The 27425-nt window shown below is 36.1% G+C and overlaps 2 protein-coding genes across 4 annotated transcripts in view; one reads left to right on the top strand and one right to left on the bottom strand.

Annotated features, from left to right (window-relative positions):
* The window catches only part of RPRD1A (regulation of nuclear pre-mRNA domain containing 1A), a 1137547-nt gene that overhangs the window by 89298 nt on the left and 1020824 nt on the right, over nucleotides 1–27425 (top strand). The window lies entirely within an intron of this gene.
* Nucleotides 1–27425, bottom strand: part of KIAA1328 (KIAA1328 ortholog) — a 327696-nt gene that overhangs the window by 61708 nt on the left and 238563 nt on the right. For both annotated transcript variants that reach the window (XM_049769723.1, XM_049769724.1), the window contains one exon: nucleotides 491–663. In XM_049769723.1, the coding sequence (XP_049625680.1) occupies nucleotides 491–663 (173 nt within the window). The remainder of the gene's footprint in view (nucleotides 1–490; nucleotides 664–27425) is intronic.

The following is a 27425-nucleotide window of genomic DNA, read 5'->3' as shown; positions in this document are numbered from 1 at the left end:
TTGTTAGAGTTTACTTTCCCATAGAGATTTATGCTCAATTTCTTTTCTTCTTTACTCACTGTGAATATTATTTTTTGTCTTTGATCATATTTTCTGCTGAAAAGTTATTAGTTTGCTGCTTGTAAAAAGAGGGGCAAATGGGGCCAGAGATAGCACAGTAGTAGAGCATTTGCCCTGCATGCGACTGCCCAGGTCAGACCTTGGTTCGATCCCTGGCATCCCATATGGTCCTCCAAAGCCAGGAGCGGTTTCTGAGTGCATAGCTGGAGTAACTCCTGAGCATCATCGGGTGTGGCCTCCCCCCAAAAAGAGGGACAAATAAAATAACTTTTCATAGAAGTATTCTAAGAGCAAAACTTGTAATTCACTGATCTACAAGATGTGCCAGCTATGGCCTGTTGGAGAAAATCTCCCATTTCTGGTTTGAACCCACCAGTAACCACCTACCCTCAACAGACACCAATTTTGCCTCTGCAGACACTAGATTTACCTCTTTGAGGTCGATCTTTTCTTTGACAAGTCCACGAGGCATCATCTTCTATTTGTGGCTGAAACCCAACTTTCTTCTCCTTTTTATTGTCTCCACTGTTTGTGGAGTCTTGGTACTTCTTGGTGGACAGTGATGTATCAAAAAGGTAGCTATCACTTTTTGTTGTCAGTAAACTGAAAAGAATAAACATGAATAGGTTTAGAGAAAACAAAAGGAAATGTCTATGTGAATATATGTTAAAAATAAGTAAATAAAAATAAAACCAGTAACAATCTCTCTTTTCTTTTTTTAGGATATAATTTAAATAATTTGCTGAAGTCTATTCTATGTCTCATCACAATTTTTGAGATGAAATGTTATTTTTTTCTCAAAAAGCATATAATTGGAGTTGTGGAAACAAGACTTAAATTTTCAAAACTTCTAATATAGTCATAGAGCATGACTAAGGACTAGAATACCTGTAGAAATAAAAGGTATGGGGCATTTGCCTTGCATGTGGCCAACCCAGGTTTGATTCCCAGGATCCCATATGGTTCCCTGAACCTGCAGAGAGTAATTTCTGAGCCAGGAGTAAGCCCTGAGCACCACCAATCCAAAAACAAACAAATAAACAAAAAGGTATGCTAAGAGGCATGAGTAATAGCACAGCAGGTAGGGTGTTTGCCTTGCACGCGAATGACCTGTGTTTGATCCCTGGCCTCCCAGATGGTCTCCCAACCCTGCCAGGAGCAAATTCTGAGCACAGAGACAGGAGTAACCCTTAAGCATTGCCGGTGTGTATCAAAACCAAACCAAAACAAAAAGGTATGCTAAAATAAGACCTGTATAATAAAACATTTCCAAGTATTAAAAATGAACTCTAGGAGTTAAAATAGCAACTAGGAGTTGCTTTAAAACACAGTAATATTTCTCCTGTTCATAGTTGTAGCATTTTTTATGTTTAACAAAGCATATGGAAGAATCTCTATCCTCATATTATTATTTCATTATAAAGTCAATAAGGCAAATATGGAGTAATAGAAATTTTAATTAAAATAAACATGTCTCTTTCTAATTAACAGTGTCATCATTAACACATTTTTATGTAACGTTTTGTTTAGAGATGTTACTCTATGTGTCTCTAAATATTCCACCACCTCTTCTGTTTAAAATTCATCACAGACTCATGACAATTTGGTTATGTGTTCCCCTGTACATCAATAGTATAAAATTAAAGTGAAGAATAAGAGGTTGTTCAAAAGTATGATTCCAAAAAAATCAAGTTAGATGTCTCTACCTCCCTGGGAGTCTCCATACGGGAATAAGTTGAAAGAAAATTACTAGACTCACTAATAAGTCTCAGGTGGCCCTTAGCTATGGTCCAAATCACATAAACCAGTGGTCCTCAAACTATGGCCTAAGGGCCACATATTGTATTTGTATCTGTTTTGTTTCTTCATTGCAAAATAAGATAGATGCAGTGTGCATAAGAATTCGTTCATAAGTTTTGTTTTTACTATAGTCAGACCCTCCAATGGTCTGAGGGACAATGAACTGGTCCCCTGTTTAAAAAGTTTGAGGACCCCATAAACTAATGCCACTAAACTCCTAGTTTGTACGGATGAGATTTATATAGGTATATTGTAATGCATCTAGTTGATACTCTTGAAAAAATGATAACTCAGAACCTCAGGATTATTTTTCCATGTGTAACCTCAGTGAATGTGTATCTTCAGCATCATAATTTCAATTGAGAGGACAGAAAAAGAGGGAGACTAAAACTATTTCACTATCAGTAAAAGATAAATTTACTTATTCCAAGATTGTTGGAACCAAGGCAAATCTAAGGACTATATTTCTTAGTTTTGTTGAAAAGTTAATGTGACTAGAAGTTCCCCAAATTCTCTCATTCTCCATTTAAGCTCCCAATAAAGCTAATATTCATTACTCCTAACACTGATTCTTTGAGATTCTTTATTTGATTTTACTCTACGGCTTTTCATTACAACCCTCACATACTAAACCTATAAATGACTCTCATTTCCAATAAATTTAATTATGTAAAAATTATCTATGACTTGCATGTATTCCCATGCTTACCTATCCACTATTCCTTTACAATGACAGTTACATATTCTTATGCTCAATATGATGCCATGTCATCTTTGAGTATGGTTTATCTATCACATATTTTTTGTATAACTTAAAAACTTTACCTCTCAACTAGATTACTCCCCCCCAAAGTACAATATAAACCCAATATAATATAAATAATATTAACACAAATCCTAAAACTTTTTATGTAATTGGAAAGCATAATATTGTGTCAGTGGCAATAATAGCATTTGAGGAATATTTGAAGTGAAAAGAGGGAGAAAAAGAAAAGTACATTAAGAATTAATGGCAGGGGCCGGAGAGAGAGCATGGAGGTAAGGCATTTGCCTTGCATGCAGAAAAGGTGATTCGAATCCCGGCATCCCATATGGTCCCCCGAGCCTGCCAGGAGTGATTTCTGAGCACTGAGCCAGGAGTGATCCCTGAGAACTGCCGGTGTGACCCAAAAACAAAAACAAAACAAATTTTGTGTGCATAAGAAATAAGAAAAATTGGACAGGGTGAAAAAATTAAATATAATTTGAAATGTCTGAAAAACATCTGGGAAGATATTGCAAGAAAATGAAGTGATCAATAGGTCTGAAGCATCTGTGCTAGTTGCTGATTGACTTTTGGGGACTAGGATTGAAGGAGACAGAGTTGAGAAAATATTTGATTAAAGAAGCAGCATGTAAACTCCATAAATGAAAGAAATGGGTATTAAGAAGCAGAATGAACATTTAGAAAATGCACTGATCAAACCCAAAAGTAGAAGCTTAGAATGTTGGGGGCACATGCAGAAGTAGAGAAAGCAATGCTAGAAATTTATTGGGGAAGTAGAGGACAAGAGAAACATCTTAGGCCAACTACTTCACTAGAATGTAGGCATAAAAGAAATATTAAAAAAGTGGGGGGGACTGAAGAACTGGTAAAATAAAAAAGAGAGAGAAAAGTAAGGTATTTCTATGACTCTTCAGGGTAAAGTAATAGAATGAGGGCTAGAGATAGTACAATAGGTAGGAAACTTCTCTTGCATGTGGTTGACCAGATTAAATCCCCAGCACCATATATAGTTCTCCAAACCAGCTTGGAGAAACTCCTGAGAATAGATCCAAAAATAAAATCTGAGTACAGTCCCAAAACTAAACATAAAAAAATGTCCATATAATGTATTTATGGGATGAGGATATAAACAAGCTGTAGAGGAACATGCAGGACAAATGAAATGAGATTGAGGATTTTGTTCATGAGTGTTGGATTATATTGCTGAAGAGAATTGGAACTGTGAAGAGAAACACTCTATCCAAGATAATGTGTAGATCAATCACATGGATACTGGTATTCTGTAGAATAAAGGTAAAAATTTTGAGTGAAAAGTAGGTGAGTTTGCATGAATACCAAATTCCTAGTGAGATACTTATGGAAGAAAGGAAGGAAGGAATAATCTTCAGTACAACTAATTATACCAAGAGTCACATAAAGAAATTATGCCAGAAAAAAGTAGACAGTTTTGAGGAGAAGAGAACACTGGTACTGATGTTTCTATTATTTATTAGACGTGATAGAAATAAATAGCTTTGGCAGTATTTCTGTCAGCAAAGATGGCAACTAAAATTTATTCATTTAATTTTGGATTTTGGATTTTGGATTTTTGGATCCCTGGCATTGCTCAGGGATTACTCCTAGATCTGTGGGGCCTGAGAGATAGCACAGTGGTAGAGTGCCTTGTATGTGGCCGACCCAGGACGGACCAGGGTTTGATTCCCGGCATCCCATATAATCCCTTGAGCCTGCCAGGAGCGATTCCTAAGAGCAGAGCCAGGAGTAACACCAGAGCGCTGCTGGATGTGGCCCAAAGACCCCCCCCCAAAAAAAAACCCCAAAACAAAAACCCACAAAACTCCTGGATATGCATTCAGGAATCACTCTTTGTGGTACTCAGGGGAACCATTTGGGATGCCAGAGCTCAAACTCAGGTATGTCACATTTAGGGTAAGGTACCTGCTTACCTGCCTTACCTGTCTGGCCTACAAAATAGCAATTTTGTGAAGTGAATCTGCCTGCCTACTTGTCAAAATTAACTGCGAAGTAAAAAAGGCAACACATTTAGTCTCACTTGCAGAAGATAAATTAATGAGTCTTTCTTTCCTCCTTTTTTTTTTAAGCCCAAAAGTGATGCCACTGTCCCGTCAGAGTTGAAAATCACTGAATTCCAATTCCTCATAGAAGAAAGGGTGAGAACAAATTGTATGTATATATTCATAAATACATCTAAGTATTTATATTAAAAGAAAAAGACTTCACATTGCTACCTCCAAACAAATCTGGTTCATTTTAGTATTCTCGCTCCTATTTGTTTTGTTTCTGTCTAACAATAAAAAAATGATTACAGCTTTCCTTAATGTAATTTTTTACTTAGCCCTAATGTATGAAAATAATTTCCATAACCAGTAATAATTATCCTTACCTTCTCTCATGATCAAATAACTACTACCATTTACTCTAGGTTTTTGTTTTTGCCAACCTATCTGAGATGAGCACTCTGCACCAAGCCCAATCTGGGCTATCTCTGCTTGCTGTAAGAAAGACTTCATTTCTTTCTAGCTAGCTATAAAATCTCCTATTGGGAGCACCTCTAACTGCTACTCTTCTATGTTTTTTTTCCTCTATCAATAATTACCAGCACGAAAATCCTCTCAACCACCACAAGTTATAAAACTCCTTGCCAAGACATTTTCATTTGTAAATCAAGCTCCAATACCCCATAATCAAAGCAGGGGTCCTCAAACTTTTTAAACAGGGGGCCAGTTCACTGTCCCTCAGACCATTGGAGGGTCTGATTATAATAAAAACAAAACTTATGAACGAATTCTTATGCACACTGCATCTATCTTATTTTGCAATGAAGAAACAAAACAGATACAAATACAATATGTGGCCCGCGGGCCATAGTTTGAGGACCACTGGTTAGGGACTAAATAACCTAGGGATCAAAGGCTAATTATTTTCTTATCTATAGCTAGTATATCCACCATTATTTGTTTAAAAGATTTTTCTTTCTATCCAAGTGTTTGGCATCTTTGTCAAAAAGCAATTAAACATGAACATGGGGGCAATTTCTGGACTGTTCCATTGATCTATTTATCTATTCCTAGCTCTGCCTATTTTTTGTTTCTTTGTTTGTTTGTTTGCAGAGCTGGGAATCAAACTTAAGTATTTTGCCAACCAATCTGAATACCAATGTGTATTAATTTCATAACTTTACATGTGAATCTCAGGATAGAATGACATAAATGCTATATAAATAGCCGACAAGGTGGCCTCAAGTGGTTATAAAATGTCAAATAAGAAAGTAGTATAAAAAATGAATTCTACCAAAAAATGTTTTGTTGTGATTAAAGTGACACATTAACTCAAATAATATAAACTTCAATATGCATTTGAAAATATCTGCAAAAAATGGATAAGACTAAAGGAAAAGGTAGAGGTCTACCAGGTTTTAGTAGATCTGTTATCGATTGATAGGAAAAATATTTAGAAGTCCATAAAAATGAATTAAACTGGGCTGGAAAGATAGTACAGTGGATAGGGTACTTGCAAACAGCTAACCCTGGTTCTATCTGGGCAGCCCATTTTAGCCTCCAAGCACTGCCAAGAGATCTCCCTGAGTATCGCTGGGTGTGGCCTCAAAACAGAAACAAAAACAGAAACAAAAAAAGAATTACATTGCGAATCAATTTAATCGACATATATTAAAAATACTTAAGAGCAAAATTTACACTTTTTTCTTACTTTTAATCTTCCATACCATTCCTTTATCTTTTTTACAAATTTAAAAGTACACATTGGTGAGTTCCGTTTACTCCTTTATTGGTTGTTTGTGAATCCACAAAGAGCTCCCAGATGAGAAATTGATTCCCATTCTCTTGTCCCCTTTTGGGGGGGAGATCTTAGTAATATTTATCCGCAGCAAATAATCCACACAGACAGGAGGGTTAAGGGGTAAAAGGTTGGGCGAAGAGAGTCCTTTGTCAGCCTGCTGCTACCTCCAAAACACACCTCGAACCAGCCAGCCAACTCTGGCACAAGACCCCGAATGCCTGGCACCCAAGCTATTTATTCAGCTCTCAACAGTGGTCCCACCTGGAAGGTCAAGGTGGGACAACAGGTAAATAATCTTATGGAAATATTTTCTTATACAACACACATGGAATACTGACCATGATGAATAATATGCTGTGCCATAAAATAAATTTCATTTCCAAAGTATAAAAGTTTGTAGAATATATACCCTGCTATCAGTGAAAAATAAACAAGATCAGTAAAATATAACGATGTATGTTTTAAAATCTCAAGTTATGTAACATACTTTTTTTTTTTTGTGGTTTTTGGGTCAAACCTGGCAGTGCTCAGGGGTTATTCCTGGCTCCATGCTCAGAAATTGCTCCTGGCAGGCAGGGGGGACCATATTGGGTGCCGGGATTCGAACCGATGACCTTCTGCATGAAAGGCAAACGCCCTACCTCCATGCTATCTCTCCGGCCCCATATATATATATATATATATATATATATATATATATATATATATATATATATATGTTTTGGTGGTAACATACTTCTAAATAATTCATAGGTCTAAAATATCTCAAGAAATTAGTGATTTAAAAGAAACGAATTAAAAAGACAACAAAATTGATGAATATAGAAGTAGTGTTTAAAGGTAAATGGCTTAAATTCTAATAACTGAAAAAATTTAAATCAATGATATATTTCATCTTATAAAAATAGAAAAAATAAAGAGAGATAACTTATAAATAAGTATAACGAACAGTTTGGCACATTTAAAAGGAAAAACATGAACAACTGTATGCCATTATAATCAACTAAAATGAAACGCACATGCTACTTCTTTTTCTTTTTGAGTCACTCCTGGCAGTTCTCAGGGTTTACTCTTAACTTTGCACTCAGGAATTACTCCTGGAGGACTCAGGGGACCATATGGAATGCCAGGTTGGTCAAGAGCAAGACAAGTGCCCTACCTGTTTTTTGTACTATCACACTGGCCCCATATACGCTCCTTAAAACTCTAACTTGGTAAAACTGTCTCAATAGATATAAATAGTTCCATATGTATTAAAGAAATCATTCTAATAATAAAACATCACATAAAGAAAACAATCTAGATATTTTCACTGGTAAATTTGATCATACTTAAAGAAATTTATAAATATCACTAAAAAATTTACCTCATAAAAGGAGGGACATATCTCAACTCATTTAATGTTATTGTTCAATACCCAACCCTAGTTTTTTTTTTACAATAAACTAATATTATGAACTAATATCTTCATGAATATCAATGTAAGAATCTTCAACAAGTAGCAAAAAATCAAATCCTGGGATATATAAAATATTGTTAAAAAAAAGATTAACATTCATGAGAGAGATAGTATAGTAGGTAAGGTACTTGCTGGATCCTCAGTATCACAAATGGTCCCTCAGACTCTCCAAGGTGGTTTTTTGGAAGAGTCAGAAGTAAACCCTGAGCACAGGTGGGTGTAGTCAAAATCCGAAAATGAGTATCTATATCATGGTCAAATGAGTATTTTTTCCAAAATGCAAAGTTAACATAAAAACATAAACTTAACATAAAAAACAGAACACAAGAGGGAGGGACTACAGAGCATGAAAACCGGCATAACTTTGCAAAAGCCGGCTCCCTGTGTGTGACAACAGGCGGGGAAAATCCACGAAAGTACACCGGCCCAGTGGGGCCCAACTGTGAAAAACTGTGAGTTTGACCTGTATATGTCTGTCTACTGTCCTCTTGCGTGAAACTCTTGCGAGTGGGGCAAAAAGAGGCTCCAGCTCCGCTTCCCTACGCGGCCGTGGACTCTTTCTAAAGAAAGAACACCATTGCAACAAGAAGGAAAAATTACACTAAGAACGGTGCTATATCACAGAAGCAAACATTTCTCTCCGGACTGTCTTCTCTGTTGCATGCTCGGGCCTAAGATTTGACCCAGTGTGAGGCTTCATCCACGGAGGACTCCCCTCCCTTAGAGGCAAGTCAGCCCATCCAGAAAGGGAGGAGCCAGAGGAGTGTGCTGCCTGCATCATATAGACAATGAATACCACCACAACACGTAGAAAAACCCACAATGCAAGTGTGACAATGGGGAAACAACGCAGGCCAGCATCAGACATAGAGAATGAAGATGACAATTCTGAGGACCAGATAATGACCAACCAACTAATCAACTTCTCAGATAAGGACTTTAGACTAGCAATATGGAAGATGCTCAACGGACACCAAGAAACCATGGATCGAGTTGAACAGAACACTAATAAGAACCAAGAAAATATGAAGACAGAAATCACAAAACTCCAAACTGAAATAACATGTCAACTAACAGGACTGAAAAAGTCAGTAAACGAAGTGAATGACAAAATGGATAAGCTCTGGGACAGGGTATCAGAAGCTGAGAATAGACTTGGTGCTGTGGAAGATGAGATACATAACAATTCCATACAGCAGGAGAGATTAGACAAAAAACTTAAAGCAAATGAGCAGACAATGGAAAAATTAGTCAAAGAATGGGAACAGATGAAAATAGAAGTCTATGATAAGATCAACAGAAACAACTTAAGAATCATTGGAGTCCCAGAGACCCAGGAAGAAAATTTCCAGGAAGAATCAACGGTCAAGAACATCATTAAAGAGAAACTTCCAGAGCTAAAGAATATATGTGATCAAATCCTGCATGCCCGAAGAGTACCAACCAAAAGAGACCCCAGAAAAACCACCCCAAGACACATCCTAGTCACAATGACAAATCCCACAGATAGAGACAGAATTCTGAAAACAGCAAGATCAAAAGGGGAAATCACGTTCAAGCAAGCTTCCCTGAGATTTACAGCAGACCTGTCACCAGAAACACTCAATGCCAGAAAGCAGTGGTGGGATATTGTGACAAGACTGAATGAAATGAATGCTTCACCCAGAATACTATACCCAGCAAAACTCACTTTCCGGTTTGACGAAAGAATACATGGTTTCACAGACAAAAAACAGCTCAGAAACTTCACAGACACAAAACCAGTCTTAAGAGAAAAACTGAAAGATCTAATCTAAGACAAGACTACCCAAAAGACACACCAAATTTTGAAATAAAGATGGCGTTAAATCCCAGGACAATTCTTTCTCTCAACGTCAATGGACTAAATGCACCAGTTAAGAGACACATAGTGGCTAAATGGATCAAAAAACTCAATCCAACCTTCTGCTGCCTACAAGAAACACACCTGAATAGTCAGAACAAACGTAGACTCAAAATAAAAGGCTGGAGAAAAAATTATCCAAGCAAACAACACCCATAAAAAAGCTGGAGTGGCCATACTAATATCAGATAATGCAAACTTTATACTCAGGAAGGTTGTAAGGGACAAAGATGGACATTTTATATTAATCAAGGGGTATGTAGAGCAGGAAGAATTCACTCTCCTAAACATATATGCACCGAATGAGGGGCCAGCAAAATATTTAATACAACTGTTGACAAATCTGAAAAATAATATCAACAACAACACAATAACTGTGGGGGACCTTAACACGGCTTTGTCAACATTGGATAGGTCAACCAGACTGAAACCCAACAAGAATATACTAGACCTGAGGAGAGAAATGGAAGAAAGAGGCCTAGTGGATATATATAGGACACTCCATCCCCAGAAACCTGGATACACATTCTTCTTCAATGTACATGGGACATTCTCCAGGATAGACTACATGCTGGCACATAAAACATACCTCCATAAGATCAAGAGGATAGAAATTTTGCAGACTACCTTCACTGACCACAAGGCTCTGAAATTATTTGTGAACTCCAAAGGGACTCAGAAGAAACACTTTAACACCTGGAAGTTAAACAGCCTCATGCTCAATAACCAGTGGGTCCGAGATGAAATCAAGGAGGAAATCAAAAGGTTCCTGGAAACAAATGACAATAAAGACACAAACTATCAGAACTTATGGGACACAGCAAAAGCAGTACTGAGAGGAAAACTTATAGCTTTGCAAGCACACATCAGGAAGGAAGAAGGAGCTTACCTGAGTAGCTTAATGACACAGCTAATAGAACTAGAAAATGCTCAACAAAAGGACCCAAGAATAGGAAGACAGAAGGAAATAACAAAGCTGAGAGCAGAAATCAACGAAGTGGAAACCCAAAAAACAATCCGAAAGATCAACGAAAGCAGAAGTTGGTTCTTTGAAAAAATAAACAAGATTGATAGACCACTGGCAAACCTAACAAAGAAAGAGAGAGAGAGAAACTTGATAACTCGTATCAGGAATGAAAAAGGAGAGATCACTACTGATATGACAGAGATTCAAAGGGTAATCAGAAACTACTTTGAAAAACTCTACGCCACTAAAAATGAGAACCTGGAAGAAATGGATAAATTCTTGGACTCTTATAATCTTCCACGGTTGAAGGAAGAGGATGTAGCATATCTAAACACCCCCATCACCATTGATGAAATTAAAACAGTAATCAAATGTCTGCCGAAAAACAAAAGCCCAGGTCCAGAAGGATTCACTAATGAATTCTATCAAACTTTCCAAGAGGAACTACTGCCAATCTTGGCAAGACTCTTTCATGAAATTGAACAAGCAGAAACACTTCCAAATAGCTTTTATGAAGCCAACATCACCTTGATACCTAAACCAGACAGAGATGCTACAAAAAAAGAAAATTACAGACCAATATCGCTGATGAATGCAGATGCAAAGATCCTCAACAAAATCCTGGCAAATAGGATTCAATGCCTCGTTAAGAAGATCATCCACTACGATCAAGTAGGTTTCATCCCAGGAATGCAAGGCTGGTTTAACATCCGTAAATCTATCAACATAATACACAACATCAATAACAAGAAAAATAAAAACCACATGATCATATCAATAGATGCAGAGAAAGAATTTGATAAGGTCCAACACCCATTCTTGATCAAAACTCTCAGTAAGATGGGAATGGAGGGAACCTTTCTCAATATAGTGAAGGCCATCTACCACAAGCCAGTGGCAAACATTATCCTCAATGGAGAAAAACTAAAAGCCTTCCCTCTAAATTCTGGCACAAGACAAGGCTGTCCTCTCTCACCACTCCTATTCAACATAGCACTGGAAGTACTTGCTATAGTGATTAGGCAAGAAAAGGATATCAAGGGAATCCAGATAGGAAAGGAAGAAGTCAAGCTCTCACTGTTTGCAGATGACATGATACTCTACTTAGAAAACCCTAAAGACTCTATCAAAAAGCTTCTAGAAACAATAGACTCATATAGCAAGGTGGCAGGCTACAAAATTAACACACAAAAATCAATGGCCTTTCTATACACCAATAGTAATAAGGATGAAATGGACATTAAGAAAACAACCCCATTCACAATAGTGCCACACAAACTCAAATATCTTGGAATCAACTTGACTAAATATGTGAAGGACCTATACAAGGAAAACTATAAAACTCTGCTCCAAGAAATAAGAGAGGACACACAGAAATGGAAACACATACCCTGCTCATGGATCGGCAGGATTAACATCATCAAAATGGCAATACTCCCCAAGGCATTATACAGATTTAATGCCATCCCTCTAAAGATACCCATGACATTCTTCAAAGAAGTGGATCAGACACTTTTGAAATTCATTTGGAACAATAAACACCCTCGAATAGCTAAAGCAATCATTGGGAAAAAGAATATGGGAGGAATTACTTTCCCCAACTTTAAACTGTACTACAAAGCAATAGTTATCAAAACAGCATGGTATTGGAATAAGGACAGGTCCTCAGATCAGTGGAATAGGCTTGAATACTCAGAAAATGTTCCCCAGACATACAATCACCTAATTTTTGATAAAGGAGCAGGAAATCCTAAATGGAGCAGGGAAAGCCTCTTCAACAAGTGGTGTTGGCACAATTGGATAGCCATTTGCAAAAAATTGAACTTAGACCCCCAGCTAACATCATGTACGAAGGTAAAATCCAAATGGATTAAAGACCTCGATATCAGCCCCAAAACCATAAGATATATAGAACAGCACATAGGCAAAACACTCCAGGACATTACAGGCATCTTCAAGGAGGAAACTCCCCTCTCCAAGCAAGTGAAAGCAGAGATTAACAGATGGGAATATATTAAGCTGAGAAGCTTCTGCACCTCAAAGGAAATAGTGCCCAGGATACAAGAGCCCCCCACTGAGTGGGAGAAACTATTCACCCAATACCCATCAGATAAGGGGCTAATCTCCAAAATATACAAGGCACTGACAGAACTTTACAAGAAAAAAACATCTAACCCCATCAAAAAATGGGGAGAAGAAATGAACAGACACTTTGACAAAGAAGAAATACAAATGGCCAAAAGACACATGAAAAAATGTTCCACATCACTAATCATCAGGGAGATGCAAATCAAAACAACGATGAGATACCACCTCACACCCCAGAAAATGGCACACATCACAAAGAATGAGAATAAACAGTGTTGGCAGGGATGTGGAGAGAAAGGAACTCTTATCCACTGCTGGTGGGAATGCCGTCTAGTTCAACCTTTATGGAAAGCAATATGGAGATTCCTCCAAAAACTGGAACTCGAGCTCCCATACGATCCAGCTATACCACTCCTAGGAATATACCCTAGGAACACAAAAATACAATACAAAAACCCCTTCCTTACACCTATATTCATTGCAGCACTATTTACCATAGCAAGACTCTGGAAACAACCAAGATGCCCTTCAACAGACGAATGGCTAAAGAAACTGTGGTACATATACACAATGGAATATTATGCAGCTGTCAGGAGAGATGAAGTCATAAAATTTTCCTATACATGGATGTACACGGAATCTATTATGCTGAGTGAAATAAGTCAGAGGGAGAGAGAAAAACGCAGAATGGTCTCACTCATCTATGGGTTTTAAGAAAAATGAAAGACACCCTTGTAATAATAATTTTCAGACACAAAAGAGAAAAGAGCTGGAAGTTCCAGCTCACCTCAGGAAGCTCACCACAAATAGTGATGAGTTTAGTTAGGGAAATAACTACATTTTGAACTGTCCTAATAACGAGAATGTATGAGGAAAATGGAGAGTCTGTCTAGAGTACAGGCGGGGGTCGGGTGGGGAGGAGGGAGACTTGGGACATTGGTGATGGGAATGTTGCACTGGTGATGGGTGGTGTTCTTTACATGACTGAAACCCAAACACAATCATGTATGTAATTAAGGTGTTTAAATAAATTAAAAAGAAACAGTACACAAAAATCTATAAACATCATTACATTATAAGAACAAAATCATTTGATTGTATCGATAAGTGAAGAAAAGTACTGACAAAATTCTGATAAAAATCTCCATAAACTAGGAATAAAAATTAATTTACTTCAATATGATAGAAAGCATCCTATCAACATCTATTTTAAAGTTATATTATTTATTGGTGAATTATTAAAAGTCTTTTTCTTGAGAACAAAACAAGGCAGTCTTAAACACCTCTACTCTTTGTTGTAATGAAAATCTGAGCAAAGCAGTAAGGCATAAAGCTTAAAGAGGCATAAAGTTATTAGTCATAGTATGTCCATAAATTTAATATCCTAAGAAATAAATATATATTTCTTAGCTTTAGAAATAAAACTTTTTATAATAAAAAGCTATAGAAATAAACACTTTTTATAGAAATAAATCATTTTAGAATAAATTATTTATTTGTTTGTTTGTTTGTTTGTTTTTGGATTACACCCAACAATACTCAGGACTTACTCCATGTTCTGCACTCATAAATTATTCCTGGCAGGCTCAGGAGACTACATGGGGTGCCAGGGATTGAACCTCGTTGGCCATATGCAAGGCAAAAGTGTTCTTTTTTAAAAATATCTCATAAAGTTCTCTCCTGTTAAATATACCTATTCTGGGGTTGGAGAAGTAGTATGGACAGTAGTGCTTGACTTGTACCACATGGCCAACCCAGGCTCAATCCATGGCATTCCATATGGTCCCCAGAAACCCCTCCCCCCAGGAGAGTTTCCTAAGTGCAGAGCCAGGAATAAGCCCTCAGCATCACCAAATTTGCCCCAGAAACCAAAATCAAATTAAACAAAATAACAACCTTTATTTATATTACCAACAGTTTTACATTGACTATAAAGTCAATATAAATTATGTAAGATACTTACACTAAAAATGATGTATTACTGAGGCAAATTTCTAAAATTTTCTATCAATATATATCAATATACCATGTTCAATGATTAGAAAGCAATATTAAAAAGTCCTCATCTCTCAAGATCTTGTTCTTATCATACTTGAAGAAGTAATCACAAACCTTTTCATAGCTCATAAGAAAGTTATTTGAAGTGTATAATGCAAGTATAACTTTGTCAGTTTGTTCTTTTTTGTTTTAGGGCCATACCTGGTGGCATATGGATTACTCCTGACTCTGTGCTCGGAAATTACTCTTCGTAGTCTTAGGGGACTATGTAGGATGCCAGGGATCAAACTTGGGTTGGCCGTGTGCAAGGCAAATGCCCTTTTACTCACTGTGCTATTGCTCTAGCCTTAAGTATGTCCTTTCTATTTGAGAATCTTATGTATACAAGAATAGAGGCCCTACTTCTGATTATGTAAAAGCACTTTCCTCTCTATGTGACACTTTGGCTCTTCAGTAAAAGAATATAGTGCTTGTGTCTTCTCAGAATTTTGGATATACATAATCATTGTAGTTTTCCACAGCATTAAATTCATTTATTTTCTTTTTTTGTTTGTTTTGGAGCCACATCCAGCAGTGCTCAAGGGTTACTCATAGCTCTGTGTTCAGAAATCGTTCCTGGTAGGCTTGGGGGACCATATGGGATGCCAACGACGAAACCGGTGTCAGTCCCTGGTAGGCTGCATGTAAGACAAACATCCTATCACTATGATATCACTCTGCCCCACATTTTTTTTTCGGGGGTGGGGAGGAGGGCACACCCTCAGGGGTTACTCCTGGCTATGCACTCAGAAATCACTCCTGGCTTGGGGCATCATATGGGATGATGACCCCTTGTTTTTCTTTCTTAACCTATCTGCTGTTATTTTGATTACTTGTCCAGTCAGAGAAGAACCTTGGGGATTTTTTCCTAGCATCTCAATGTAAGTCATCAGAGAACTTTATATCAAAACCAAGGAAGATATCAATTCATGTCAGTTAAAATGGTTTTAAAAAAATCTAATAATATTTACCATAGGCAATTCTATTAAACAAGCATAACTCTCATACTTTGCTGATAGGACTGTAAAATATAGTTTTAGAAAATAATTTGTAGTTTTATGGATAGTTAAAAGTAAACACAGTAGTGTATTATGAAGCAATTTTAGTCTGAGATAATTATTTAAAACAAAGAAAATACAGCCAGAGTGATAGTACAAAGGGTAGTAGGGCTTTTGCCTTGCCTGTAGCTAACCCAAGGTTAATCTATGGAATTCCGTATGGTCCCTGAGCCCCACCAGGTAAGTCCCGAGCACTAATGGATGTGATAAAAAAAAAAAAGAACAGAAAGAGAAAAAATAAAGAAAAATAAAACACATCTACTAAAAGATTTACACACAAATGCTTCCACTATTCTTTTTGCTTGGGTCCCATTTTGGGAAAAATTTAAATGTCCATTTACAAATTAACTGATAATAAAGTCATTGTATATACAATGAATAATTTATGAGAATAGAAAATGAACAGACTAATAGAACATATAGTGACATGCATAAATTACAGATGAGTGAATAAAGAAATTGTGGCATATATACACAATGGAATCCTATTTAGTTATAAGATGCTATGAAATCATGCCGTCTGCTACAGTGTGGACAGCTTTGGAGGGTATCATGCTGAGTGAAGTCAGAGGAGAGAGAGAGACAAATACAGAATAATTTGTTTCATATGCACAATGTAAAGAAACCTAGGGAGCAAATAAAAAATGACCAGTGGTAATAGATCTGATTGTAGGCTTACAGAACTGAGTCTGCTAAAAAATAAGGCAAAGAATACTGGGGAGGGGACCTTGATACCTGATGGAGGGGCACTGACACTGCTGGTGGATGTGATGCTGGAACACTGAGAAAGTTTATTATTAACAGTATTCTAGATAACAGTGCCTAAATTAAAAAAAAAAATCTAACACTGTGAGCAAAATAGACCATATACATGCATAGTATGATACATTTTATATGAAAATTTAAAGCAGGCCAAACTATCTTAAATGACAGAAATCAGATCATTTATTGCTTGAACCATTGGTATGTATGGTAACATACTTCAAGGTGGCTCAAAGTACTTCTGGGAATGATGAGAATTTTCTATATCAGTTGGAATATTATTTATTAAGCCATCAAATTTGTGTTTATATTACTAAATGTAAATTATATTTCAAAAATCAATTAAAAATAAAGTGAAAAGTAAAGAATAATTTTACCAAAAATACTTTTAGATATATAATACCACAAATATAAATGCAGAAATTAGTTCAAAATTACATTGAGGGGCCAGAGTTGTGGCACAGCAGTGGGGCATTTGTCTTGCACACAGTTGACATAGGATGGATCCCTCAGCGTCCCATATGGTCCCCTGAGCCAGGAGCGATTATCTGATCCCAGAGCCAGGAGTAACCCCTGAGCGTCATCAGGTGTGGCTCCCCAAAACAAACAAACAAAATAAAACAAAATTACATTGACTCAGATAATAAACTAAAGAAACATTCACTGATTTTGTATATAATGCTTCACTGTATAAAACACCTGAAATTCAAAACCCAATTAACTGACAAATGACCAATATTTATCACTTCATACACACCAGATAAAATGTGCACAAAATTCCTTATGGAACCATGACTGATGTAGAACATAATTCAGTGATACAATAAAATTATTAGGAATAGTTTACAATTATTCTTCTTTAGCATTTGTTTGCATTGTCAAAGTGATGGCCAATGTTCAAAATCAAAGTATCAGAAGAGGCCAAACCTCATGGTATTTGGTACTACTATGTCATTCTTAAGTTAGATGTTTTATTGAGTGATGTTTCTGTAATTTAATGCTATAAGATACTAAAGACAAAACATTGAGCAGGATGGGAGAAAGAAAAACATTCTCAATTCTTCAGGAACAATACTATTCTGATAAGTCAAAGATCTCTGAACTTTTCAATTTGGCTCAAATCTTATATCGCGATAGTCTGTCTGAGAGCTGAATGGCAAATTTTAAATGTCATTCAGGACCAACTGAATACCACTTGTATTTGCATTCCTTAAAAAGTAGAAAAAACATTAACCTTTTGTTTTATTGAATTAAAATGCCATGGAAATGCTGATATAGTCTTGGGAGACTGCAATACTTTTACAAAGAAGAATAGCTGTCATTTATTAAACACAAAGAACAATTACTTGATAGGATGCCTTCTGACAAAAAAGCAGATTGGTATTCTCCTCATAGAAAAGGCATTATAAAAAAAATCTAGCCCAGACCTCTGAGATTTGAATAATTTAAAGCTGCATTTGGTGCAATTTGAATTTTTCTTTAGGGAGGCAAAGTTAAATACCTTTAATTTGTTCTAATTATTTCAAATTTGCAAGTTAATTATGGCTGATCATTAAATAACAAAAAGGACTATCGTCTCCAAAGAGTTTTACCTCCTACCCTCTGCATTACTTAAGCTAGATTTTAGTATGCATGAATTAACTTTCTAAATAATCACACGGTTTGACTAAATGGCTCAGTAAAATGAGCTCTGATCCTCAGAATAAGCATTAATGGACATTAGAAATGCTATTGGGACTCATGTTACTTACATTATAAGTATTTTTAATGGGGCCTTATTTACTAATCTTTATGTACTGCTCAAGTTAGAACACCATATAGATACATTATTCTGCTTTAGTGGAGGAAAAGTCCAATCTCTTAAACAATAAAAATAAATGTCCATTTAACACCAACTAAATTCATTTTGAAATTAATGCAGGGATGCAATGATGGATTTTAATTTGTTCTATTCCTTCATCACAATAAATCAATCTAACAAAAATAGTCTGCTTGGTCTGTAAATGAAATATTATGGATCTGTCGATGTGCTTAGTTATTCAAGTAGCAAAAGGAGGTCCAATGAGCTAGCATTTAAATTCCACCTGCTACTCTAAAAAAAAGAATTCATGGTTCTTGTGTTGTGAGTTTCTAGATATTTCTGTGCACACTTGGCGACCAATTAATATGAAGCCAGATGGCATATAACCCCATTACTTAGAAATCTTCAACACTTTTTAAAACATTCATTAAAATTTCATATTCCAGAAATAAACCTGTCAATGAACAAAATGTTGAAAAAAACAAATAATTCAACGAATAAGCTTCCAAAAATGGAACAGTTCATATACTGTCATATCAATACAAAACTTATTTCCATATATAATAATAAATATTATCTGAGCACATATCAATTGTCATTTCCATGTTGGGACATAAAAATACAGAAAGAGATTATCTTTTTGATTATCCTTAGATGCTTACAGGTAAATAAGAGAGGCAGCCCAACAATAAATAAGTATGTAGGGGCATTATGGTAGTAGTATATAAAATGTGCTTTAGGAGGCTGATAAATAAAAGAGAAAATTTGCAGCAGAAAAGGCAGAATCAATGCAGGATTCCCCAAAATGTTTATAATAGGCTAAGACGTGTGACTTTGACATGCTGATTATTAGAGATAGGTCAATGAAGACCCTATAGGATTCTCAGAAACTTTTGACCAAATTTCCCATAAGCACACTGAAAATTTAGGTTATTCCCCAGAATTTATTTTCTTCTTTCTGTTTTCTTTTTCTTTTCTTTCTTTCTTCCTTCCTTCCTTCCTTCCTTCCTTCCTTCCTTCCTTCCTTCCTTCCTTCCTTCCTTTCTTTCTTTCTTTCTTTCTTTCTTTCTTTCTTTCTTTCTTTCTTTCTTTCTTTCTTTCTTTCTTTCTTTCTTTCTTCTTTCTTTCTTTCTTTCTTTCTTTCTTTCTTTCTTTCTTTCTTTCTTCTTTCTTCCTCTCTCTCTTTCTCTCTCCCTCTCTCTTTCTCTCTCCCTCTCTCCCTCTCTCCCTTTCTTTCTTTCTTTCTTTCTTTCTTTCTTTCTTTCTTTCTTTCTTTCTTTCTTTCTTTCTTTCTTTCTTTCTTTCTTTCTCTCTCCCTCTCTTTCCTTCCTTCCTTCCTTCCTTCCTTCCTTCCTTCCTTCCTTCCTTCCTTCCTTCCTTCCTTCCTTCCTTCCTTCCTTCCTTCCTCCTTCCTTCCTTCCTTCCTTCCTCCCTTCCTTCCTTCCTTCCTTTTCTTTTTAACTAGAAATAATTTTATCCATAAGGCAGGGCACATGTCTAATTACAGGACCTAGGGTCTTCATCATAAATCTCCTTCTATTTTCTAGGAAGTCTTAGGCACCTACCTTCATTTCTCAGTAACTTTGGAATCTTTATTTCCATGATAATTCTCCATATATGTGTCATGAGATATTAAAAGAAATCCCATTAATGCCTGATGTGAAGTCAATACATAGATCAGTCCTAAAAGAACCCAGAAAGATCAGGGTTCTCCTAACTACAAAGATAAAGTGAAGAAAAAAAAAGAGGAGGTCTGGAGAGAGAGAGAATAGGAGGTAAGATATTTGATCTGCATGCTGCTATTCTGATCAACTGGTTTGATCCTGGGTACTACATATAGTCCAGCACCACATATGGCTTCCTTAATACCATCACGGATCTCACCTGAGCACTACTGAGTGTGACTCTCCCGAACCTTCCTTAAAGGAATGCTATTTTATTGAAAAATAAAAGACATTTTGTTCCAAAAGATGGTGGCTCTCCTAGAAGTTTAGATATGGGAGAATTGCAAAAATTCCTCAGAAGTTCTGGATAGAATAATTGTTTCTGGAAGACTACAAAGGAATAAATAACATAGATATTTATGATGTAAGAAGCAGAGGAGTCTGATTTTTGTGTTATTTGTTTCTTGGGTCATACCCAGTAATACTCAGGGGTTATTCCTGGTTCTGCACTCAAAAATCACTTTTGGTGACACTTACATGACCATATGGGTACCAAGGATTAAACCAAGGATGGTTGAGTTCAAGTCAAGCACTTTACATGCTGTACTATAACTGGATACTGCATAGCTATTTATGAATTTTGACAAATGTGACATTTATTTTATTATTATTACTATATTTAGACAGTATCATTACAATATTATCACATTCCGGTTTGTATGCTCAGAATTGCTGTGCCTTCCCCCACCAAGGTGTGAAATGTGACTTAAGCAAGTTACTTATCTTTTTAATTCATTTTCTCAATAAAATGTTTTCAATAATAGTAAGTAGCTTATAAGACTGTTGTGAGGATTAAATAAGTATCATAGCATAAAATGTTAGCTTCTATTATAATCACTATTTATATTATTATAATATGAAGTTCTGTTAAATATATCATCTATTACATGGTGGGTATTAAATGATCTATTTCAGCCTAACTGACTTGATGGATAAGAATTATAAAGAACAAGTAGGTCATTGGAGTGAAAGAAGAGATTATATCTGGATTGTATCTGAAAACTATGAAATTAAGGGACTTAGATATAAGCCATTTGGGTTCAACAATACTTTCATGTATTTACAAAAACAGGTTTGGACCTCAGGAGAAAGAAGCTGGGATCTGAGATAAGAACTTAAAGCTATTAGCATAGATATATGATCTGGTTATGAAAATGAACTAAATTCTTATAGAGTTCAACTGAGAAAAGAGGATGGGGTGGGGAAAAAAAAGAAAGAAAAAAAAGGGCGGGGAAAAAAAAAGAAAGAGAAAAGAGGATGGAATTGCCAGTACTTAAACAAGAGGTAGAAGCAAAGGAAACAGCAAAATGCTTTTGAGTAAGGAGCAGCAAAAGCCAAGAGGGAGACTATCTCCAACCAAGAGATAAACAGAGAATGAGGAGTGTCAAAAAAAATCCCCAAAGAAATGATAGATAACAAAAAATTTAGATGGTCACTTGCTATTGAGCAGTCAAACAAAATGAAGATTGAAAAGAAGTAAAAAGATTTGGAAATTAGGATACTTGTGGCTAACATGTTTTTAATTGAATGATATAGTAGGGGGGGATAAACAGAAGATCAAGAAGAAAAAGCAGTGAAAATACATTGTGTTCTTAAAAATCTGTAGAGGAAGAAAAGATAGGTAAGTGATTCAATACCAAGGTAAACATGAGTTTTTTTTTTTTGTTTTAAGAACTCTGAAGGTGATTAAAAGAGGTACTAATGAACTAAAATTATTGTGAAAATGGAAGACAATGTGAAATGATATAGGAGACATTTGATATCTATGGGACTTCAAAGCAATAAAGCCTGTTAGGCATCTTAAAATACAAATTATGAAGAGGCCAGTGTTTCGCATAAAGATCTAACCTTCAACAAATAGAGACTAGAAATTTAATGTTTAGTAAAGATGTCACTTGACCTTAAATTGTTCAATCAAAAGGAATGTAGCTGGAATCTCATTCATTGAATCTTTATTTTTTAATTATTTTCCCAGAAAACTATAACTAAGAAAGATTTAAGAGAATGATGACAAAGCTGAACTAAATAAACCATGCTCCTCTGTAGTAATAACTGAACTACTTAGTACTCTGTTGTTCAAATTCTAGAAATAATTTCAGAATTCTCCATGGTCTGCATTAAGGAAAGCTTTTTAAATAAACTAATATTCATTGTAAAATAAGAAAATGTTAAAGAATTATGTAAGAAAATGTTATTCAGATAAAAATGTCAATTCAATATCAACAACACAAGACATAAACAAAATATAATGAGTATTCCTACACCATCTATTTCTGTTTTCTTAAGATTCATCAGAGTCAGTCTGTTTCTTGCCTCATAGCCTCTGTGCCATGTGCTTTCTCTGCTGAGCCCCGAGCTCTCTTTTTTATTATCAAGAACCAAATCCACCAAGGTAATCCAGTTGGACTTTTACATATTAAAGGAAGAGGTTTACACTGTCTATTTTCTAAGTGTAGACAACATGTCCTGTTCTTTTTGAATCTCCAAAAATGCTTTTCATGGGGATGTAAATAGAGAAAATACTGTTAAAATACAAAATATACAAATGCTGACAAAATTACCTTAGTTCAGAAGTCATCTGTGGGATTAAAACATATTTCTGAGTTGGTGAACTGTTACTTCTTTACTGTATTATGGACACACATGATCATTCTTAATCATTAACCTACATTTGAATTTTAACAAAAGCAGGGCTTATAAAGCTTTAAAAACTAGGACATAAGAAAAATACTATGAGGACATGTAATATGGTATGACCAATAACATCTTCAAATAAACCATGCATACTGTTTGACTCTTGTTCTTTTGGTACCAGATATATTCTCTCTTGAACAAATCCATCTCTTTCTCTCACTCTCTCTTTCTGCCCTCACATTTCTCTAGGTAAATTATTTAATAAAGTGATTTTATGTGGGCAGAGAGAAAGTACAGTTAGCAGAGTGCTTGTCTTACAAGAGGCCAACTTTGGTTTGATTTTGGGCACCACCCAGAGCCTCTCCAGAAGTAACCTTTAAGAACAAAGTCAGGGGGCCGGGAAGGTGGTGCTAGAGGTAAGGTGTCTGCCTTGCAAGCGCTAGCGTAGGACAGACCGTGGTTCGATCCCCCGTGTCCCATATGGTCCCCCAAGCCAGGAGCGATTTCTGAGTGCATAGCCAGGAGTAACCCCTACGGGTGTGGCCCAAAAACCAAAACCAAAAAAAAAAAAAAAAAAAAAAAGAACAAAGTCAGAAGTCAACCCAGAACACTACTGGGGTATGTGGTTCTTTCCCCAAAAAGGAAAATTATTTTACTCCACTAAAAATAACAGAGATAAAAATAAATAAAAATATGATCCAAAGGTCTTGGGATTAGACTGTATTTCTACATGGAAGAATACTTATTCTTCATTTAGAGAAGAGTCAACTTAACCTTCAAACTAACTTGAAAATTTATAAGAGGTTCAATTTCTTTTTTTTTTTTTTTTTTTTTTTTTGTGATTTTTGGGTCACACCCAGCAGTGCTCAGGGGTTATTTCTGGCTCCAGGCTCAGAAATTGCTCCTGGCAGGCACAGGGGACCATATGGGGCGCCGGGATTTGAACCGATGACCTCCTGCATGAAAGGCAAACGCCTTACCTCCATGCTATCTCTCCGGCCCCAAGAGGTTCAATTTCAATAGGCATTTCCGCTCTGTCTATTCAGACCCACATTCATCTCACCTGATCAACAAGAAGCACTAAAACAACCTATTCCCTGGCATTCACAGAACTACTCATGGATCAAGTCAAAGATTCTCCCTCTAGTGCTTTAATTATTAAATAGGGTAAGGACAACCTTGCTGTTAAAAGTAATACCTAGAATTATCAAGCCTTTTATAAAAGGGCACAACAGCATGCCCACTAGCTCTTTTATGTATTTATATACTCAATGTAACCCAAAGTATATAGACACACAATTCTCCACTGCCAGGCCCTCAGCACTGGCTCATAGCCACTGACTGCAGGCAGCTTTGGGTAAATGAATAGCTATTTTGAAAGCCAGATTTTTTAGGCTAGTGGGCCCTATTCATAGAACCATCATACTCCGAAGTAAAAGGGAATGTAAAAGAAAACTGGGTAAAAAAGAAAAATAGAGCATTTTAGAAGGATCAAAGGAAACACTTAAAAGGGTCCATAATTAGAACAGCCAGTTTTGAGTTATAAAATCATGCATTTCCTAATAATTTGTATGAGTTATGCCTGGCACTCATTTGACCCAGAACCTGCCAAAAGTGTGAAAAGCTCAAGTGTAGAAAGATAAAGTAAAACCCTTAAATTCCCCGGTGTGACTCGTTTAAAGGAAATTAGTCATGCTACCTTAATGTTAATAGTTATATATGGTTTACACAAAGACAGTCTTTGTATGTTTTTTTCTCCTATAATGTTTGTTGCTCCTGGCATTTACTGTATAGTTACCAAATGAACCACTGTTTTATTTTTCAAAATAGGTCTCTGTTGAGTTTGTACTCTTTACAGAAAGGCTCTGTGCCTGTGCACTCAATGTCATGCTGGACTGCTTGTGGGGAAAAGGAAGAAGTAGAAGTAGGGAACTGCTAAGTATGAGTAGATAATAAGCACTCAGCCATGAAAAACAAATCATGACAACACAGTATGTCTATTCAATTCATTCATTTGGAGGTGCAAATTCCTCTCACATTGCTCAAAGGCTCTGCAAATAAAGTCAAAAGATCAGCAACCACAGTGCAAAAGGTTGACTTCAGACAGCAGGACTTAGACATCTGTGGCACATACCTGCTCTGGAAAGAGAAAATTTGACGTTACATTGGATCTCCAGTGGCTATAAAAGCATTTAAAACCTATTTGCTAAAAATAAGGACAGTATAATTATCATAAAATGTTTACTGAACATCAGTTACATTGTAACAGTTCATGGAAAGAATTCATGTAAATAAATTCACACAAGAAGTACAGCATAAGCATAGAAAGGATTTCTGTCTAGTGGTTCTCAAACTTAATATTAATAGAACCTCCTGAAAGCTTTTTTAAAAAAGACATATTCCTGGGCCCCATTATAGCAACTGTGATTTACAGGTTTGGGTGAAATGCCTTGGATTTATTTTTTCTAATGCAACACAAATTCAACTTCCATAAGGATATTAGATAATATCTACTGATATCTGTTAAGTTCAAGCTGCATGCTACAATATGTGTGTGTTTATATCCATATAAGCATGCATATGTGTGTAAAAAGGCTCAGGGGTCACTCTGAATCTTGGTCACCTGGGCTAGTGACCCAGTTTAATACTAGGACATAAGGATGACATGCTACCATGCCCCTTGGGATCATCAGGATCAACTCAGAGAACTTTGGGGGCCACCTGAATCAATCACATTTGGAAATTCTAAGGGCACTGAGAGGTGCCAGGGGTTGAATCAGTGCTAGGTATACACAGGCATGAATCTTATCCCTTAGTCTATCTCTCTATTCTATCTCTATTTTCATTTTTATCTATTCATTTTAATTCTACAAAATAATTTATATTTTCTCAAGATATGCACTTTGTCATAGTTTCCTGTTGCTCAACCAATGAGTTACCATTTATATTGCTGCCAATAACTCTTTAATAATAATTATTATTATGTCAATGTGCTATAAATACAGTCTAATATCAAGACCTTTGGATCATATTTTTATTTATTTTTATTTTTGTTATTTTTAGTTGACTCTTTGTCAACATGTGAAGAAGTGATAGTTGACTGCTTTTCCCTTGATGGGTATGAATCCAATCAAGTAAGAATCTAAGATAGATCATTTAGGCAGAGGAAGCCATATACAAAAGCACTAAGATGAAAATAAGCTTAGGAAATTAAAAAAATTAAAAGTCCATATTGTAAGGAAAAACATTTTTTAAAGCCATGCTCTTCAGAACAGAGAAAGCAATATATAATCAGGTCATTGACATAAGCAAGAGCTGTATCATGAAAGATCTTAAAAATTGAGTAGAATTTAGATCTGTATTTTGTTAAAAGCTATTACAGGGTTCAACAGAAGATTGACATAAATTTTGACATACCTTTTAAAATATTAATACTCTTGCTACTATGATATTTTATAAGAATTTTAAATAGAAATAAGAACCATTGGGCCCGGAGAGATAGCACAGTGGTGTTTGTCTTGCAAGCAGCCGATCCAGGACCAAAGGTGGTTGGTTCGAATCCCGGTGTCCCATAGGGTCCCCCGTGCCTGCCAGGACCTATTTCTGAGCAGACAGCCAGGAGTAACCCCTGAGCACTGCCGGGTGTGGCCCAAAAACCAAAAAAAAAAAAAAAAAAAAAAAAGAAATAAGAACCATCAACTTTCAGGTAAATGTAATAATTTGGGTGGAAATGGTGATGGTTCATATTAGAGTAAAAGTAATGTATTAGAAAGATAGAAAGTGGCTAATTTTGGAAGGTAGGTCAATAAGATTTATGAATGTACTAATCATAAAAGGTGAAGAAAAGCTTAAGTAATATTTGATTTGAGCAACAGAGCACAGATTTATTTGAGATGGTTAGTAAGAAAAGTAGAAGTTAGGTTTTCTAAACATTCATCTTTTGTCACTTTAGTGGTACTTATAGGAGAAATTAGGAATTACTGTGTTCAATCTTCTTTCTGTGTCATAAATTATCTTATAATTAAGAATCATGTCTAGAATTAATGTCTAGCTCATTGACATATAAAGGCCATTTTTTTAAACTTAATTTTAATTTTGAGGGGTCACACCCAGCAGCGATCAGGGGTTAATCCTGGCTCTGCACTCAGAAATCACCCCTGGCAGACTCTGGGGACCATATGGGATGCCGATATTCGAATCACCATTTGGCTGCATGCAAGGCAAACACCCTACTGCTATGCTCTCTCTCTGACCCCTCTGTTTTTATTTTAAACAAATTCATCCAGCTTTAGCTTCCACATTTTTTTCTTTGTTTTTTGGGGTCACACCCACCTGCTCTCAGGGGTTACTTCTGGCTCTACACTCAGAAATCGCTACTGGCAGGCTCAGGGGACCATATGGGATGCAGGGATTCAAACCACAATCCTTATGCACACTAGGCAAACACCCTATTTCCATGCTATCTCTCCGGCCCCATAAGACTACTTTTAACTCATGAAAAACTTCTTAAAGTCAGGGGTTGTCTTATATGCTGGTATACAGCATGCTGAAACTAACTCCAGCTTCAG

This window comes from Suncus etruscus, chromosome 3 (assembly GCF_024139225.1).
Source record: "Suncus etruscus isolate mSunEtr1 chromosome 3, mSunEtr1.pri.cur, whole genome shotgun sequence".
Lineage (NCBI taxonomy): Eukaryota > Metazoa > Chordata > Mammalia > Eulipotyphla > Soricidae > Suncus > Suncus etruscus.
Note: the sequence above shows the minus strand (reverse complement) of the source record. Positions and strands in the feature narration are given on the sequence as shown.